The sequence below is a fragment of the Pelodiscus sinensis genome, chromosome 2 (assembly GCF_052426305.1).
Source record: "Pelodiscus sinensis isolate ZL-2025 chromosome 2, ASM5242630v1, whole genome shotgun sequence".
Lineage (NCBI taxonomy): Eukaryota > Metazoa > Chordata > Testudines > Trionychidae > Pelodiscus > Pelodiscus sinensis.
This window is the reverse complement of record NC_143053.1, coordinates 246,862,135-246,882,410: the sequence shown is the minus strand read 5'-3', so window position 1 is coordinate 246,882,410 and position 20,276 is coordinate 246,862,135. Positions and strand designations below refer to the sequence as shown.

General features: G+C 45.5%; 1 protein-coding gene across 6 annotated transcripts in view; it reads left to right on the top strand.

Moving 5' to 3' along the window:
- Positions 1 to 20,276, top strand: part of GALNT11 (polypeptide N-acetylgalactosaminyltransferase 11) — an 87,253-nt gene that overhangs the window by 8,501 nt on the left and 58,476 nt on the right. For 5 of the 6 annotated variants that reach the window (XM_006129319.5, XM_025187869.3, XM_075922801.2 and 2 more), the window contains exons 2-4: positions 6,704 to 7,036; positions 10,911 to 11,034; positions 17,601 to 17,767. In XM_006129319.5, coding sequence (XP_006129381.3) covers positions 6,742 to 7,036; positions 10,911 to 11,034; positions 17,601 to 17,767 — 586 coding nt within the window. In that variant the 5' untranslated portion in view covers positions 6,704 to 6,741. Of the gene's footprint in view, positions 1 to 1,557; positions 1,637 to 6,703; positions 7,037 to 10,910; positions 11,035 to 17,600; positions 17,768 to 20,276 lie in introns of all 6 variants that reach the window. The other variant, XM_075922800.2, reaches the window with a different exon arrangement.

Genomic DNA, 20,276 nt, shown 5'->3' with positions numbered 1-20,276 from the left:
ATGGAATATCGCCGAGCCTCATTTGCATATCTAACGAAAGCAGCCATTTTTGCAGAAGAGGCTCTTGCGCCAGAAGGAGCGGTCTACACTGCCTCTTCTTGCGCAAGAAAAACCCTCTTATGCTGATTATTTTCAGGAATAATGCCATTGTGCAAGAGGGTTTTTCTTGCGCAAGAAGGGGCAGTGTAGATTGCTCCTTCTAGCGCAAGACCCATCTACACTGCCCCTTCTTGCGGCTGAATCAGGACTCCTGGGGCAGAGCAGCTGGGGTGCTGACGGGTTGGTCCAGTAGCGCCAAGGAGTGGTGCTGCGGGACCAACCGGCAGCACCCCACCTGCTCTACCACAGGGCCGGGGCTGTGCTCCATGTCTCCCTGGTCTGCTGGGGGGGGGCACTAGCTGCGCGCGCCCCCCCCCCCTCCAGCAGACCAGGGACATGGGGAGCAAAGCTGCAGCGGCGGCGGAGTCCCGCGCCTCTGAGGCTTTGCCAGAGCAAAGCCTCAGAGGCGCGGGACCCCTCCGCCTCCCCGGCTTTGCTTCAGGTGTCCCTCGTCTGCTGGAGACGGTCCCCAGCAGACCAGGGGCACCCGGAGCAGCTTTTCTTGCCCCGGAGGTCAAGGTGGCGGGACCGCTGCGCTCTGGGCGGTCCCGCTGCCTGCGAGCTCCGGGGCGAGAGAGCCCCGTTCGTAAGTGCGGATCCGACATGAGTCGGATCCGCGTAACTCGGGGACTGCCTGTATATCCCTGGCTCTCCTCACTCAGTTAAATTTACTGCCTAGTTAATAATTTTGGGCTTCTTTGCATTAGGTGGTTAGGCTTTAACTATGTAAGCCTGCTTGCTGTGCTAGCATTAATCTCTAGCTATTTGAACTTCTGGGCTCAACTTGTGTTTAAATTGTGTGATCTAGAATATTACTGTTACTTGTTTACCAGTGTCCTGCACTGACCTTAAATGTTCACCAGTCACATTCTCACTTCAGCCAGCCGCGTGCTGACAATGCTAGTAATGCTGTGGGGCAGGAGCAGTAAGTAGTCTGAGACACAAATCCGTCTTTACATCTTCTGGACTCTCAAGCAGCTTGTTTGCTTAGAACAAGGTAATGACTGAGTTTTAATACTTGAGCTTCAAAACCCTGTTTGGGGAGGTCATCTGGCAGAGGACGGCTATTTTCTTAGTCATGCACCACAATGCAATGACATGGCATGTATTGTTAAATCCCAGACACAGACAGCTTAAGGCATATGTGTATTAATTTCCATCCTGAGGTGGTGATGTTACAGAGTGAAAGAAGCGAAAAGACATGAGAAGGGAAAAACAGTAACTATATTGCCATGGAGAAGGAAGAAGTCCATGCTTTGCTAGATGAGCAGAGAGCTGTGGGCCAAATGATGTCACTGTGGCCTAAGCTGTAAATTTAACCCTTCCCCCCCCGCCCCCGGACAAACAAACCCCTGGAAGATTTTAAAAAAACACCCCACACTCCCAACTTTGAACTGGATCCTGAAATAAACAAAGAGTTACTAGAGTTCCCATGTGTATCGGTTGATGTTTTCACAGTTGGTGTGTGTATGAATAAGGTCGGGCAAAGCAGAGTTCTTCCTGAGTTGGCATATGGAACACGAAGGCTTGAGGGAAGGTAACTGTCATTTCCTTAATATGTTGTCTTAGTGGCTGGTCTTTTTAAGCCATGTTTTCACTACTCAGAAGATTGATACTTCATGGTCTATCTTCTGGGGCTTGATATAGTGGGTCTAGTGAAGACCCGCTAAAACAAATTCAGAGGGTGCCCTGTTGGCTCCAGTACTCCTGCTCCTCACAAAGAGTAAGGGAAGCCAATGGGAGCATTTGTGTATCTTAATTTAACCTTCCTCTGTAGTGTAGACCAGGCCTTAGTGTTCTTGGATCTAAGAGGAGAGTTGAAAATTCTAAAGTGAGGAACTTTCCCAACCTCTCTTACTTCCTGCTGGCTTGGTATTCAGGCCAAAGCTGTTTGTAGATTTCATGCCATTTTCCTGTTATGAGCTGGGACGGGGATTGTATGGAAGAGTTGACTCACTGCTGGCATACCCCCTTGTGGCTGGGCATGGGTATAGCAGCTTCTTCATGGTATCTGGGTGTGGTATGGCACCTCTTTTCTCACTAGGGTTCTCTGCTGACAGTACATAGACTCCAACGCCAGAAGGGACCATTGTAATCATCTGGTCTGATGTCCTGTATGACACAGGACAATGAACTCCCCCAAATAAATTCTAGAGCATTTTTAAATTTTGATTTTAAAAATGGCCAGTGATGGAAAATCCACTGTAACCCTTGGTAAAATGTTTCAGTGGTTAATTATTCCTGTCTGCTGCTTGTTTCTCTAGTCAGGCCATACTTCACTTCCACTCCTTTAGAGAAACAAAGTCCATGACACCAGAAATCCAACAATCTATCATCAATGTTTTGCCCCTGATTCTGTGCCCCATGGTCCTTATTCTCTTTGCATGAAGCCTTTCATAAATCCATATCAGCTTACACTGGGGAGCTTTCATGCCACTTTCTCCAGTGTTGATAGGGGATCCCAGGCCCTCCTTCCCGACTGGATACCAGTCCAGAGACCTGATGATGAACAAATAAAGTGCACCATTAGACTCCTTGCTGTTGTCTCCCTTGTCTTCTTCCTATCTTCTTCATTTTGTCAGGCCTTCTATCTAGTCGCTTTCTGGACTTTTGTAATGAGTGATGCCTCCCAAGGCTTCTCCCTGGAGGTCTGGTTTCTGCCCTTGGCTGTGTTCCTAATCCATGCAGCCTTTATGTTAGGGCTTCTGTAAGCAGCTTCCTTCCATTGTTCCATTCCCCAGGTCCGTCTGCCTGCAAGTCTTTACCCTCCTTCTCCATGATTGAGTTCCTGCTCTGTCTTCCATTTCTGCCTGATTGAACTGTTTCTTCCCCTTACCCTGCTGGGCAGATGATTTTTATGGGCCCTGAGGTTATCTCAGCTCTGGCCAGTTCTATCACAGTCCACTCCTACTGCTCCTTCCTGTCTCTCTGCTAAGAGAGTAGTTAAAGTTATTTCTTTACCCACAATCATCTTCAACTCCAGGCTTCCAGCCTTTATAGCACCACACAGCTGGGCTTCATGTTTAATTAGGAATGGTCCACTATCCAGGTGCAACCAGGTGGCTGGCTTAATGTGTGTCTCAGATTAATCTTTTCAGAGGTGGGATGGGATATATAACTCATCACAGACCCCTCTTAAAATGAATTTGGGGAGGAGAGAGGAAATTCAGCGGGACTGATTTTTGGCCAGGAATGACAGCCTAGTGCCTCCTTCCAATAGTCACAGACCTCACTTCGCTGTAGTACTGTGCACCATAGTAGCCTTGTTTTGAAACCCGGGTATGCTGCACTATAGCTTTTGTAGCTATTAGTTTTATTTGTAGGGGTGCAGTTACCCCAGTAGCTGGCTGGTTGAAATCCCAAGTGTAGACAAGGCCTGAGTGTTCCAACTCAAGATGCTCTGTTTGCAGTCAAGTTTCATTAATAAGCTTGAGCTTTTTATCGTTGTTATTTGTAAAGACTGGATAACCTCCTCCTCTAATTCCAAACAAAATTTTGCCCTGGAAATGGAAACTTAAGGAAAATAAATAGCCTTTTTATGTTTTCTGCCAAATATGTCACTGAATGTTTTGGTTAAATAGCAAGTTATTGAAAAGATCTGGTCTTCTGGATCTTAGAGAATTGATTTGTGTTAAATGCAGTATTTCATATGTTGTGTACAACATGGGATAAACTGGTGGGATTCAGGGGAGAGGGGCAACTATGTCTCAACAAGGAAGAGGCAGAATATTGCATGTCTATTCATGTAACATAGTACCTGGCAGGCCTCCTTCCTATCATTGTCCTAGCTGCTAGAAAAAGGCTTTTCAGCTCGGGGATCATAAGGTTGTCTTCACTCTGGCACTAACTTATTTCTTTCTCTCCTAATTAAAGCCCTGATTCCTCTTCGATGTCTGAAATAAAGTGCCCATTCTTTCTTAGAAGAAAGTAATTATTAGTGGTCTTTGCAATGGTCAAAAAGGGCATGGCAGTGCTGCAAAAAGAACTAGATCTGTTTGCAGCCAGTGTTTTGTGTGCATGGTGAGTCTGTGTTAGAATAGCACCTTTTCATTGCCAAGGGGTAAATAGTTCTAACACTTGTTGGAGAGGTGTTTTTGGCTAGATAAGTCTTAAAACAGACCTCACTCCATTGTTCTCCTGCAGAAAAAGGGCTAGGGCAGAAGAGCTTGAATAGTGTACAGATCAGCTAGCAAGAAAAACTGTTATAATCAAAGGCTGTAGCTTTTGATCTAATCTGTTTGCTACTTGGCAACTTATCTGAGCCTATATTGACCTTGGCAACATCCTTGACCTTCATTAGCAAGGGCAGTTAGACTTTAGGCAGGTGCTTCAAAGCCATGGTGTAGCAGTAGCTAAACTAGTGAGCCAGCCAGATGTATTCAGAAATCCTACGCATTTGTTTAGTGTCTGGCTGCTTTCATGGCTATAAGTCATAGCTCAGCAGCAACATCCTTTTCTAGAACATTGGGGAAGGATCTTGACTGATGATGAGTTCATTACCTTTATGCAGAAGGACAGCATAAGACTTCACCCCATTTAAGTCATTGGGGCTTAAGTGCTGCAAAAGCTGGCACTTCGTGCAGGGATAAATACAACCTCGTAAAACTAGTAGGTAAATATTTTTTCTTTGAAGAATTTCCACAAATGAAGGAGTAGCATGGTCTGACCTGAGGAACTCTTGGGTTTGATTGACACATTTTGGTCTCAGCCAAGTCACTTGGCGCTCAGAATTCCACTGGACTACAAAAGTGTGTTTTTTCTGTAAACTTCAGCTGGAGCATGATCATAGGATTAATCTTTGTTAGTTTCCCAGCGTTAAAAAGGAAATGATTTCTCCCTACCTCAAAGACGTTGTAAAAAGGATTTGTAAAGTGTCTGTCTGGAAGAGTCTGGAGATATAAAGCGGTTTCATGACTATTTGATAGTCCCTGGAAGGAGGCCGGTAGCTAGTGCGCTCCCAGCCCCACTCGGGGAGTTCTCTGCCACCCTGCACAGCTGCCTCTGTGTCAGAGGCAGCTGTGCAGGGTGGCTTGTGGGAACTGGTCTATGAGGGGAGTCAGTTTAAAAATTAGTTCCCTGTGCAGACTCTCTTCCTGCTGCTCCGCATTGCTGCCTCTGTATTTAGTATGGGATGGCAGAAGCCCCTGTCCACAGGGGGACTGAGCTCTCCACGGATAAAGGCTGCTCTGGCATCCCACAGAGCAGCCCCTATATATTGCGGGGAGGGGAGGGGAGATGTCAGTCTGAGCTCCTTGTGGACAGAGGTTGCTCCACTGCAGCAGCCTCTGTCCATGGGGAGCTTGGACCCTTCTCCTACAAGGACAGGGGCTGCTCGGTGGGATGCTGGAGCAGCCTTTATCTGCGGTGACCCCAGGCTGCTGCGGACAAATGCTGCTTCATGATAGCCCTCTCTCCCCCAACACACTGAGGTTTCTGATAGAGGCAGCAGCGCGGGATGGGAAGGTGGATTTGGTGCTCATGGGGAGTTAGCTTTTAAACCAGCTCCTTATAGGCACAGACTTCTGCTTTCTCTCCCTTCTTCCACCCCCACAAGTGGGAGGGGGAAAGTGCATGTAGTCAATAAGATTAACCTGTAATCCCAGGCTTGTCAGTTAATTGTGTAGCTGTCTACACGTTGACCTCCCTGCACTCAACTGGCCAAATAGCCGCTTGTGGCTAGCTTGTTGGACACCATGGCCTTAGAATGAAACTCTGGGCTGGTTTGCTTCTTCCCATTTCCATTGTGGAGCTCTTTGCCTGCTACAAAATGGACTGTGGAACCCATTCCAAAATGTGTAAGGATATTTAAGGATCTTCAGGAAGCCTGTAACAATCCAGTCTCAAAGCTAAGGATTCCTCTGGAGACCTTGGAGCATCCTGTCACAGAGAGGGTTCTGCAAAGTAGGTGCCCAGGCTTGTACCTTTTTCTTGGTAAGCTTTTCAGGGCCAGATGAGATACTCACTGTACCCTCTTCCACTGTCCCACCTACTGTAGGTTAGTTCCCAGACTCTGGCTTGGCCCTGTCCTTCCTTCCCCTGCACAGATCCTGACATTGCAGAGTGTCTTTTGACAAATAGGATGGTGGTCTCAGTGAGATGCCTTTTTAACTCTTTCCTTCTGCAGAGGAGGAGTTAGCTTGGCAGAGGGATCTTGGTGGCATTTCCAAGATGCTTCCTTAAGTTACTCCCGTACCCTCTCTGGATCTCAGTCATCCCTTCCCAGCTGTATTTTTTTTGTGTGTGTATGTATCTCTCCCCCCCCCCCCCGTCTACATATATTTCTTCCCTTTCTCTTTTGAGAGGAAAGTATTACTTTTTAATAAGTTACAAGTCATGCAACCACTTTGACCAATACACTTTGGTGCATTGTGGACACCAACTTGAAACAAAATGCTGTTAATATTTCACCCATCACCCTTTTATTTGAAGATACAGAATATTATGCAGACTAAGCAAGTATATTTTTAATTTTTGGATGGGAGAGGAAAGATTGAAACCTCAAACATAAAATTAAAATAGACCTTGCATTTTATGAAAAGTTGGAATTTAGAGTTTAGTTATAACTCTATAACAGCTCAACTCTGTTTCTTTGATTCTCTTTCAGGGAATTGAGAATGGGTCATCAACAATGCTAGGTCTACAATGGGAAGTGTCACGCTTCGCTATTTCTGCTATGGATGCCTTTTCACATCGGTGACCTGGACCCTTCTGCTGTTTGTTTATTTCAACTTCAGCGAAGAGACCCAATCTTTCAAGAATGTGCCCATCAAGGGGCTGGAACCTCAAAAGCCACTTCCTAAAAAATTCTATCCCCGTTTCACTCGGGGTCCAGTTCGTGTTCTCGGACCACAATCGAAAGACAACAATATAAGGAATCCATTTGGAAATCATGCACATGACCTGGTGAAGGGAGACCTGGACCTCTCCCCTGAAATGGGTAAGTAGACTTGGTCACCTTCATTATCAGGGACTTCCATGGACATACAAACACATCTTAGTTAAATTAGAAATGAGATCATGAGACTTTAAAATTGTCTAAGGAAAAATTTTATATTCAAATAGCATATTTTTTTTTATTTACCAAAATGTATAACGTCCAGGGTAGAAACTTGGTATAAAATCTTGCCACTGGTAGCATTTGCATATCTCTTGGTAATTTACCTTGATGGGGATTGGACTAAAATATGTGTGAAATTTTAGAGGCTGCAGAGATGCTCAATTTTTCCAACATACAGGATTTTAAAAAGTAGTTTGCAATGCATTAGTATGAGACCCGGACTTCTTATGTATGTATCATAGAAATATAACATCTACAAATGAGGCTAGAAGTTATGACAGGTTTACTCATCTGACAAGTAGGGTCAAATCTTGCTTGCTTCATTCAGTCAAATAGTCCTGGTGTAATGAACAGACCTACTTAGATCAGGTCTATACTAGACCCAAAAGGTTGACTTAAGGCAGGGCTACTCAACATGTGGCCCACGGGCTGCATGCGGCCCATGGCCCATTTGTTTGTGGCCTGCAGCACAGTTTGGGTTTACGTGGGACTCAACATGCAGCCCACAGTTGGAAGCCAATATAATGGTCTTCTGTTAATATGCATTTTAGTAGTTAAATTCCTGGACTGTCATTGCTCGTTAAAAGTGCTGTCATATGGGGGGAAATTGGGTAAATATTGCATTTTATTAATATCAGCAGAACTGACTTAAATGGGCCTGCGTATTGTGTAGTCTTGCTGTAATCTTTGTATTTATGCCCATCAGTGTGACAGAAGATATTTCCATATATATGCAACCACACTTAAGTTGCGGCCTTAAGCATGTGCTGAGAGTATCACTGTGGCCCCTGGAGTTTCCAAAGTTGAGTAGCCCTGGCTTAAGGTATGCAACTCCAGATATGTAAATAATGTAGCTGGATTCAACGTACCTTAAGTCGAGCTTGGTGCTGTCTCCAGAGTGGGAGGTCACTGGGAGAAAATGCTCCTATTGGCTTCCCTTTTTCCTCGCGAGGAATAGGAGTACTGGGGGTGCCCTCAGCTTCAATTTAGCAGGTACTTACTAGACCTGCTAAATTGAATGCCAGAAGATTGATCTCCAGTGCAGCAAGTGGAAATGTAGTTTTGAGTATAGCACTTTGATCATAGGACTGGAAGAAGGTAGCACAAGTCACTCCACTTGTGTTTTAACTATTTCTTTTGGAAGTAGAATATATTTTGTCTAGCTGGCAGTGCTGGCTAAAACTCCCTTCATGGTAAAATTTCAATAAAGCATCAGCTGTTGGAGAGTTTTATGGAGTTTCAGAAAAAGCTTACCAAAATGTAAATGTGGACCTGCTCACAGGCATATATGATACATTTTGGAAAGCAGTTTACCTTCTAACAGCCAACTTGTGATGCCACATGGCATGCAAATTTTGTATCGACTTGCTGAATACCAACAGCAACAAATTGCTGGATAGTCCAGAGGTGACCATTTCTTTCCAAGTATTCACTACTCATCAGGAAATGAATTGGGAGAGTTGCAACAGAAAATCTTTGATCCTGAAACCCAGAGACTGGCTGGGCTGGTGAAAGCCAAGTGTATTATATTGCAGGACACTTCTTGTATGAAAATTTGGGAAACAGCTGGGCCTTTGTTACATTAGACTTAGTGTTGGAGGGAAGGGTTTCCTGTCTGTCCGGTCTGGAAAAATGATATATATTCTAAACTGTAAAGTTTAAAAAAAAAAAAAAAAAAAAAAGTTTGTAGCTGAAAAGAAAATAGCACCTGGTAGGGTAATCTATATCTTTTTTTTTTCCTTATAAGCTTATGAAACACATGCAACACTGCTGTAGTACAGGGTTTGTTGGTGTTTCCATTGCAAACCTCATTTTCCAAGGGTTTAGAATTGTTTGGATTGGAATTTGTCAGGCATTTTGTACGCACGTTGTTAGCCTGCGTGGAGCTCTTCAAAACCATCTTAAATAATATTTATGAGTTTGTCTTTGTTCAGAGAGAGAGAGAGGAAAAAATACTCCTGTGAGGTCAGGCTGTAGAACAAAAACCAGTGCAATTTGGCGTGAAGTTTTCAAGCATGTGGTCCTTCAAGTGGATGAAATGAACAGGCTCGATGGCAGTAGTGGTTGCTGCAATCCAGAAGATGCGAGTATGACCTAATTTAGAGCCTAACAACTCAGTGAAGTTTGGAACTCTAGAGCAGTAGAATTTAAATTGTTTGGATAGACAAAAGCATTGTTAAGTTCAGGTGTGCAGCTCCAAAGAAGGGTTTGTGCCACTGCATTTGTATCTACTGATGGACAAGGAAGGGAAGGTGATGCTATTAATAGTCACATACCTGACCTCTGTTCTTGTTGCATTTCAGTTATCCAGGTGGATACAATCCCATGGAGACAGACTGTATTGGTGTAAATTGTGGCTTCTTCTGAGGTAGCTTGCCATAGTGTTAAACCTCTGCTATCAAAGTGTGAGCTACTGCTGCTACAATAGTGTTGTGGCACTTAAGGCTAAAAAACTCAGTTCAGACCAGGCATAGAGCAGTCCCATTGGAGGGCCAGGTATGCTCCATCTGGAGAGTCACTGTTATATGTTCCAAGATGTAAATCCCATTACTTTGTGATTAGTAAGTCATGTTACATATGTGCTATGAAAGGAGATAAGGACCTATTCTTGCTGTCTTTCCCTTGCAAAAACATTTCTATAGCTTGCATTTCTCCTTCGGTTTTGCCCCTTTCCTTTCTGATTGTGTGGCCTCCCTGGATGGTCTTGAGACTGTCATTGCCCTAGGTCACCTGGATTTTGCATAGCTCTCCAAAGCAAAGTAATATCTTGGGCATATTGCAGAAGATGAATTTAGGGTTTCTTTGCTTATTGGTTTGTCAGACAATCGACATGTTGAGTAAGGGTGAAAAAAAATAAATGAAGCCACCTGTTTCAATATTTCAGGGCTCGTACCAAGTGTTGAGAGATCTTAATAGTGCAACAACTTAGTGAAGTTTGGAACTCTAGAGCAGTAGAGTTTAAATTGTTGGCCCCAGTCATAGTCAGGGATGGAAAGGATGACATTACAAGACTTTACCATTTGCACTGTTGTGCTTTTTTAAAACATGGATGGCTGCCTTTACCCTCCTATTGCACTCAATTCAAATTGATGTTTCTGCTAAAACAATCAGCGAAGAAATAGTTATGTTGCTATTGAAGTTGTCATTCTGAAGCTTGAGTCTCAACATCTCAGGTATGACAAATGAGGATAGAGCAGGCTTCTTTGATTGCAGCAAGACAAACAATAGCAGTCTTAGGAAAACTGCAGTGCACAAGGGACGTAATTGGAAAGATTTTCTACCATTACAAGGACTGGGAACTTACTGTGTTTAAATAGAAACCTACACTTTTTGTAGACCATTAATCTGCTGTGGGTACCAAATTGATGCATCAAGTGCACTACATCTGGCTGGCTGGTTAGGTGTTTGACAACTGTGTTTTATACTGAGCTAAGAGTGAGGTTTTTAGGAGGAAGAAATGTGTGGGGAATAGGAAATAAACACAATGGGGTATCATTCTTTTTGGGGGGTGTTATGCTGTATTCATATATAGCTTATTTTTATTAAACCTATAAAAGCTCTTCATAGACTTAATCTATTGGGATAGAAATGAAAGTATTCACGCAGATATGTGTTTCGAAAACAGGGGTTTAAAATGATTTGTAAAGGAAGATTGTGATAGCCCTGCATGAGGTTACACTCCATTTTAGTACTTGATCATTGCTAGAGGACATTTTTGACCCTGTGAATTGATTTTGATATATTTCTATTACAGGTATGATTTTTAATGAGCATGATCAGGAGGTGAGAGACTTGGGCTATCAGAAGCATGCCTTCAATGTTCTTATCAGCAATCGGTTGGGATACCATAGAGATGTGCCAGATACAAGGGACGCAAAGTATGTCCTTTATGCCATTTTCTCTAAAAAATATAATGTTATGTTTTCAAGGGCCTAGTATGCTAAATAATGAGACTGGATTTAAACATTTGGCAACTACCCATCTATTACAGTTTGCTTTCAATATATCAGTTACCACTGAAGGCAGAAGTCCAGTCCTTTAATACTTGCAGTCAGATGGCTGGAGGTTATTGTTTTAATTTTGAGGGCTTGCTCTATTGAATACTGTTCAGAATTGGATCTCAAGAGACAAAGGGGAATGAGATGATAATTGTACATAATTAGAAAATTGCTACTGAGCAGGTCACATTACAGATGAATGCTTCCTTAAGGGTGTGTGGGGGTGGGAGGTGGTTAAGAGCACCAAAATAAGTCCTATCTACCTGCTTTACCACACAGAATTCTCATTGAACTTAGATTTTAAAACATGACTGCAAAGAAATGCATGTAGAGAAGAATCTTTACAAATTAATGACAGGTCAGAGGATTAAGTAGAAATCATTTTATTTTTTCAGATGTTAAATGGATCAATTAGAAAGTACCCTGCTCAATTTAAATATGAGAAGCTATTTGATGGTCACCTCAAAGACCTAACTGCAAATAAATGGTAGTGAAATAAGTTAGATCCGTGGTCACCAACCAGTAGATCGTGAGCTACTGGTAGATCTCAGGGGCTCTAAGAGTAGCTCTTGAGCTCTCTCTGAACTGCGCACCTGTGCAGTACATTTACATTAGATTTCCTCATTTGAGGAGCAGCTACTCACCGAGCAACAACACAGGTGAGTAGCTGCGAGGAATGGTGGGAGCTGGAAGGTCGGGAGGGCTGAAACACCCCAGCCAGCTGACTGTGGCTTTCACAGCTGGAGCTAGGCGCAGCCTCCCTGGGCTGAGCGCAGGGCAGCCAGGCTGGAGGGAAGAGAAGCAGCTGCCTGGCCAGCTGGCTATGGTGCTCAGTCAGGGTGCACCATGCTCCACATGGGCTGGCGCAGAGGAGAAGCTGCCTGGCCAGCTGGCTGTGGCGTTCAGCCCAGAGGAGGCTGAACCACGCTCCAGCTGATTGGGCGGCTTCCCCTCTGCGCCTGCCCACGTGGAGCTTGGTGGCACCCTGGCTGAGCATCATGGCCAGCTGGCCAGGCAGCTGCTTTTCTTCGCTCCAGCCCGGCTGCCCTGCGGTCAGTCCGGAGGGAGCGCGGGTCGGAGGCTTCCCTCCATGGCTGGTGTAGGGAACTCCCTGCCCCCAATCTTGTTCCCTCTCCTCTGCCCCAAACTTGTCCCCCGCCCTCCTGGCCCCCTGTTCCCTCTCCCTTGCCCCCCCACCCTGCTACAGAAACTTGTCCCCCGGCAACCTGCACCCCCTGCAGAAACCAGTTCCTTCTGGTACCCTGTCTCCTACTACAGAAACCTGTCCCCCTGCACCCCTCTGCAGAAACCTGTCCCCTGCTGCAGAAACCTGTCCTGGCACCCTGCCCCTTCTCCCCCGCCCCCACTGGCACCCTGTTCCCTGCTCCAGAACCCACTAGCACCCCGCCCCAGTACTGTGTCCCCTGCTCCCAAATGACTTTTCTATGGGTCAGTGACCTCTGACTCAAGGCAGGTTCCCTGCCATTCTCATAAATAAAGACAATGCAGAAACTTTTTGTGTTTAACATAGTATTTTATTTAAAAATGAAGCCTGGCCAACAAACCCCCAATTGGGGCCAAGCCCCCATCTGGCCACAACCACTTCTGCAACTCCCCCTTCCCCAGACCCTAGATCTGAGCCTATCAAACACTGGAACCTCATGCCCTCTGCCCCTTACATACCCCAACCCAAATTCCTGCACCCTTACATCCATAAGCCTGTGGCTTGCTTAGTATCCCAACACTACCCAGTCTGGAGCCCCCTCCCCGAGCCAGTGTCCCCTTCTCCACCTCCTCCTGCATCCTCATTTCCTCCCAGAGTTTGCACCTCTCACCCCTTCCCACACTCAAATACGTCATTCCCACCCCAGAGACGACACATCCTATCTCAACACAGCAAGGGTCCAGCTAGACTGCAGGAGTTTTTCAGGATTCTGGAGATATCCCAGAAAAACTCTTCTACATCCAGGGTTGCGTTTGTTCTTCCGCTTTTTTAGTGGAAGAGCAAACATGCTCTTTCAGTCACCTTATATTCCTTTATCCACAAGGAATAAGGTGGCTTCCAAAAGAAGGGTTTTTTTCTGACATTTGGTCCAGTGTAGACAGGCCAAATGTTGGAAAAACCTTTTACTACAGAAGAATAAAATAAAAAAATAAAATAAAAAAATAAGCAGCAGTATAAGGATTGGAGATAGCAAGTGACGGAGAGGAGGAGAATAGAGAGGGCGGGGCTTCAAGGAAGGGGCGGGGCTTCAAGTAAGAGGTGGGGTGGTAGTTCTGGGCTTGGTCTGTCATTTAAAAAGTGATCTTGGGTATAAAAAGGTTGGAGACCACTGGGTTAGATGATCCTTAGTTAATGTAACACAGAACTTTTGTGTCCACACAGAGAACCAACTAATGGTGATATTGATTCAATGTATTGATCAGAGTATGCTCAAAAGATTTCCATTAATGGACCATGAAGGATATTTCATGTCAAGACCGATACAATGGGCATAGAGATGTTTGTATAGTGCATACATGTATTCTGTACAAGTGTATGCTGACCTGTTAATATTAAAGGGGTGATATGGGGAAAAATTATTTTCCTGTATTAATTACATACTAGATTATTTTAAAAATAAAGTATTTTTACAATCAGGTTTTTTCCATTTATTCTGTGGAGTGAATAGCAAAATGGTAAGCAGTGTGATGAGCATAACTGGGTGCTAGGTGCCCTTTTTAATATTCAATTTCACTTTTTCTCATGTACCAGTACAATATTAAGGTTTTTAATTAAAAACCTAAATTGTGTGTAAACTTACTTACACGCTTCATGAGCACTAGGGTTTAATAGAATCATAGTGTTGGAAGATACCTTAGATCCGTGGTCCTCAACCCGGTGCCCGCGGGCGCCATGGCACCCGCTGGGCCCTTTACATGTGCCCGTGGAGCAATCTGGGCTGGCCCCGCCCCCGGGCGTGCGGCAGGTGCCAGCCCCGGGCGTATGGCCGGCCCCGGCCCTGGGTGCGCTGCGCGTGCCGGTGCCGACCCTGACTCCTGGCCTCGGCCCCGGCCCCCACGCGTGCCCTTGCCGGCCCTGGCGCCGGCCTTGGCCCCGCTCCCGGGGGCGCTGTGCCAGCCCCAGCCCCGGGGGTGCCACGCGGAACCTGGGCAGCCCCTGCCTGGGATCGCGGCACATGCCGGTGCCGACCTCGGGCGTGCGGCGCATGCTTGGCCACGCCCCCAGTCACGTGGCCTGTGAGTGGCCCCGCCCCCATACGCGCAGCTTGTGAGCGGCCCCACCCCCAGGCGCCCGGCAGCCCCAAAACGTTGGGGACCACTGCCTTAGATGATTATTTAGTCCATCCCCCTGTATGAAACAGGACCAGCCCCTACTAAATCATCCCAGCCAGGTCTTTGGGTTTGCAGTAAGCTATTTTATTTGATCTAAGAGGTAGCAATTTAGTAACTTAAATATAGGTTGGGGGATAAAGCTCTCAGGAATATACTGTAGCAGAGCAATCTTGCATGCATTTTAGGCAGGGCTAGATAACCTACATTCCTACTCTGTCTCCCTAATTATAAACCCTATGGTTACGTCTACACTGGCATGATTTTCCGGAAATGCTTTTAACGGAAAAGTTTTCCGTTAAAAGCATTTTCGGAAAAGCACGTCGAGTGGCAGGACGCTTTTCCGGAAAAGTGTCCATAGCCAATCTAGACGCGCTTTTCCACAAAAAAGCCCCGATCATCATTTTCGCGATCGGGGCTTTTTTGCGGAAAACACTACTGTGCTGTCTACACTGGCCCTTTTCCGGAACAGTTTTCCGGAAAAAGACTTTTGCCCGAACGGAAACAGCATAGTTTTTCTGGAAAAGCACTGATGATTTTACATTAAATCGTCAGTGCTTTTCCGGAAATTCAAGTGGCCAGTGTAGACAGCTGGCAAGTTTTTCCAGAAAAGCGGCTGATTTTCCGGAATAACTTGCCAGTGTAGACACAGCCTATGATTCTAAATATTCTAGAATAATGTTTTTAGCTTGATTTTTTTTTTCTCTCATCCCCCAGAGGAACAGAATACCTCTCTCTGACTGAAGATGTTGCAAATTGTTCTGCTCAGTATCTCAAAAATTAGGCCCTTAAAGTTTAAATATTGAAGTTAATGAGTGTTGGAAGTCTTGATGGAGCTTGGGAATGGCAGAGTGCTCTGTCTTTATATACCAGTGCACCTTGCTACAAGCTAATAAAGCCTGGGAAGATATGAGATGCTGTCTTAAATAGGACCCTTTTTTGGTGGTGGGGATGATAGTGCTGTCTATCTAGTGACTCTTTTTATTCAGAAGCACAAGCTTTCTATACTCGATTACACTTTCATGGAGTAAAGCAACCATGACCCCCTCTTCAAAAAAACAAAATTATGGTATAACTTTGTTTTTTGGTTGTAGTTGCTCAGTTGAGTGTAAGTGTAAAGTGAACAAATTTCCTGATGAAACCAGAGTTACCGTTTTAAGTCCTCAGTATTTTGTTATTACTTAATCCCCTCTCAATTGCCAGTATTGACAATTTACCCTGTGCCATATTTGATTTGTAGATATCAGAGAGAGAAATTGAAATAGGCAAATAAAAATCCTCCTATTTTTGTTGCAAGACTTGCATTGCCTGCTCTAACTACTGTGGCTAGGTCTACACTACAAAGTTTTTGCACAAAAACAGCTGTTTGTGCACAAAAACCCACAGAGTGTCCACATCTCAAGGGCGCTTTTGCGTAAGTAAATCGACAGTAAAATGGCAGAACCTAGGGCTTTTTGCGTTGGAGTTGTGTCTCCTAGAATGAGGTTTACCTACTTTTTGTGCAACAGCTGTAGCACAAAAAGGCATGTGTGGACGCTCCATAGGGGTTTCTTGTGCAAACAGAGCCCATCTGAAAAAGCACAGGTGCTCTGATGTCCATTCTGTGAATGGCCATCAGAGCTTTCTTGTACAAGAGCATCCATGCAGTGTGGATGGTCTCTTGCGCAAAAGCGATGCCTTTGAGGTGTGGACGCGATTTGCGCAAGAAGTTTTTGACCAAGAACTCTTCCGCAAAAGACTTCTTGCACAAAAACCTTGTGTAGACGTAGCCTGAGTGTTAGGAATGTGACCTTATAGCAATGTATTACCTATTGTAACATGCTGCACTAAACCATATTGATTTATGTGGGTCTGAATTGTGTGAACTGCAGGTCTGAGCTTCAGGGGATAGCCGAGTTAGTCAGTCACAGGAAAAAAAACAACAAATGGTCTGATAGCACTTTATAGACTAACAACTTGTAGATGGTATCACAGCCCACTTCTTCAGATGACCGGCGATAACTCCAGTCATCTGAAGAAGTGGGCTGTGCCCATGAAAGCTCATGATACTATCTACATGTTTTGTTAGTCTATAAAGTGCTACCAGACCATTTGTTGTTGTTTTTTTGCAGGTCTGAGGCTACTCTTCTTCTTTGAGCTCTAATGTAAGTATTGTGTTAATGTATGTTTTAGGCTTGGTCGACACAAAGCAATTTGTCATCCACCAAACTGTTAATGTACACACTACAGCCTTGTTCCTACCAATCAAAAGCCCTACAGCACTGGCATAATAACTACACGGCCATGAGAAGCATTGGGCTTATGCCAATATGATTAGGGCAATCCATTGTCCATGTAGACGCTAGGTTACTTACATCTCTTGGGTGTTACTCTTGTTAGTTTCATGGCTCCACTGGAACTATAAAGCTGACAAAAAAGCTGGCTCCTATCTCTTCAGGCTAGATCTATTTTAAACAGGGATTCCATGCAGGCATCCTACTCCAGCTGCTGCCTGGTCTCTCCACAGGGAGCACTACTGCCAGCCTGGCTCCCTCTTCCCAGTCTTGCAGCTGAGCACCCAGCCAGACTCTGGGTGTGGATCTCCCCTTCAGGAGTCTGGCTGCCTTGCCTCCGGCTCTCAGCTCCCTGCTGCCCACTGGGAGCATGGCTGTGACCAGTGGGGAACTTTGCAGCTCGAGCCTTATGTGGACTGCCTGGGCTCCTGGCAGGGAGCCAAGATGCTCATTTGGGGAAGAGTAGTGGCAGCCAGGCTCCTGGTGAGGAGTTGCTCATGAAGCTGAGAGCCCTGGCTCTCACCTTTCATCCCCACCTCCTCCACACACCCATGCTGCTCCTCTGAAGTTGGTGGAAGCCCTCCTGGTGAGGATGCACATCCCCCCACAGAAGAAGGGCAGTATGGACATGAACCACTTCAGTGATTATTATGGTGTCTGTAAAATGGCCTAACATAGTTTGTCGTACGGTTTATATTGTAAGACACGCTCTTAGTGTAACACTGAAATGTAAGAGAACAATTTCTAATTCAATGTTGTTGTTTCTGTTTATGGAGTTTTGTCAGGAAGTGCAGCCCTGTATAAATGTTCATTGAATACAAGTGTGACTTTTCTTTGTAGGTGCAGAGAGAAGTCCTACCCTTCCGATTTACCGTTTGCCAGCATTGTTATTTGCTTCTATAATGAAGCATTCTCTGCTTTGCTTCGAACAGTACATAGTGTATTGGATCGCACTCCAGCCTATCTTCTTCATGAAATTATCTTGGTGGATGACAACAGTGAATTGGGTGAGTGACTGTGAATTGGGTGAGTGACGATCTCAGTAGTCACTTGGGCTCATTTGGCACATGTGTGCTTGCAAAGACTGGTGGTGTTTGGCTATCTGATCTCTTCTGTGCTTTTATCTTTTAAACCATGTATTGTATGGACAGGGCTCTTCAAAATAGTTCTGTTAACTTAATTTGGGCCAACTGGAATTAATTCATAATACTTAAGATTTAAATAGCTGGGATCAGCCGAATTATGAATAACATATGAGAATATATAGGAAAGTTTGCTGGACAAGCCTGCTGTTCAGAATGGCTTATGCAGATGCTCTAAGAATAGGTTTTGCAGGCCACGTTCTGCACAAGCATATATTTATAATGAAAAAGAGTTGCCTTCACCCAGTCCTGTGCTGTGCAATTTTTTTCCATGATCATGTAAGTTGCTACAGTACCACAGATGGAGTGTGTGATTTCTGCCAGCTCATTAATTCAGTGGTTGTGGAACCTGGGAGCAGAGTCCAGCTTTTGGGCTGGGAATGCTGTGCATTACTCTCAGGCAATCTTGTGGTTGTCCCAGGAGTAATTTTCACTTTCTTTTGATGGAGCAGTGTCCAACCCTAGGAAACTGGAAGGGGATCAGTCCAGTGGTGGGGCTCCTAGAGGGGGCAGATCTTTCAGAATGAATTGTCAGATATTTGTCTGCAGTTTAATGATCATGCACCAGCCATTTTCTTTAGCATGCTCTGCAAATCAAAACAAGCCACTAACTTGGAAGCATTCTGGCATTTGAATAGCTTAGCAGCAGCTGAAAAATGTCGGTGTAAATAGCAATTACAGCAGCATTATGTGTGCTCCCTATTTTCTTGCTGTATAAACATCCATGGCCTTATATATCTCTTTCATGTGATCCCTTTTTAATGTACATAATTAACTTGTCTTGTTTGTCACCATCTGATTTCAGGCTTAAACTCTCTTGTCTTTGAGGCTGATTACATCTGTATGCTTTAGAATGGAATTCCCTTGTTCTTACAAAGCTAATTTGTTTCTGTTGGCTCAGAGCAAATGTTGAAGTAGGAGAGAAAATTTAGGATTAAATACTCTATCCATTGCCAATAAACATGCCTCATGTTTTAAATTCCTGTTTTGTGCTTGTCCTCTTGGGGTTTGGAAGGAATGCGCATCCCCCACGACAGGCTTTCAGCACTACTTACGGCTCTCAAGTTTCAGAGCCTTTAAGTTCAACAGTAAACTTACCTCAAAATTGAGTCTTCAAGTATGGTATAAACACAGACTTCTTTCCTTGCTGACTAAGCCCTCTGACCCTGCTACTATTTTGGTATCTTGCTATTTTGAAAGCCTAGGGCAGGATGGCTAACCCATTAGAGATGAAGAGTCAAAACAGCGGTGGATAGAGTGTGAAGAGCCACATGGGGGGGGGAGGGGGAGGAGAAAAGGGGGTGGAGTTGTTGAGCAAAAAAAAAAAACCAAAACCCTCACAACCCATGCTGGGGGAAAATAGGTGCCGGTACACCATCCGGGGGCATACCATCACAAAAAAAAGCACTGGGAAGGGGTGAGAAGTGCAAGCTCTGGGAGGGAATTGGGTGCAGGAGGAAGTAGAGAAGAGGATGCTGGCTCAGGGAGGGGGCTTCATGCTGGAGAGTGTTGGGGTCAGGTGGAGGGTTGGGGTGCTGAGCAAACCGCAGGCTTGTGGCGGTGAAGGTGCAGGAGTTTGGGCTGATGTGCATGAGGGGCTCAGGGCTGGGAGAATGATGGGCTCAGGACACAGATTTGCAGTGTATGGGGGTGCAGGAGTTTGGGGGTGTGAGAGGCTCAGGACAGGGGGTTTCAGTGTATGATAGGATCAGGTTTGTAGTCGGGGGTGGTGGTGCAGGAGTGTTATGATGCTGTGGCCAAATAGGGACTTGGCCCAATTGGGGGCTTGTTAGCCAGGCTTCATTAAGTAAATATTATATCAAACACAAAATGTTTCAGCGTTGTCTTTATTTATGAGGGGGGGGGATGACCTGTTTTTGAGTCAGGGGTCACTGACCCACAGAAAAGTCAGTCGTGGCCACACAAGTGAGATGCAAAAACACAACCGCTCCAAAACCCCCCAAGCCTCGCTAATATGGCCCCAACTGTGCTGGTGGGGGCAGGGTGCTGGGGCTGGGTGCTGGGGCAGGGTACTCATGGGAGGGGTCTGGTCAGGAGGAGGGGACAGAGACAGCTTGGGCCAGTACCTGGGGATCCCAGGTCTCAGGAAGTGTGCTGCCCCCCACCCCCAACCCAATCCCACTTCTCTTCCCCAGAACCAGACACACAGACCCCAACCCAATCCCCCTCTCCCAGAGGCAGGCACTGCCCCCCTGCTTTACCAATCCCCCTCCCCCGCTTTACCTAATTCTTGGGTCCCGGAGCCTCCGCTATAGCCAAGCGTCTCCCTCTGGGTGCATGTGCTGAGCAGCTGGCATGCCATGTGCCCCCCCCCCTAACCTAATCTCCCTTCCTCCCCTCCCCCACTAACCTT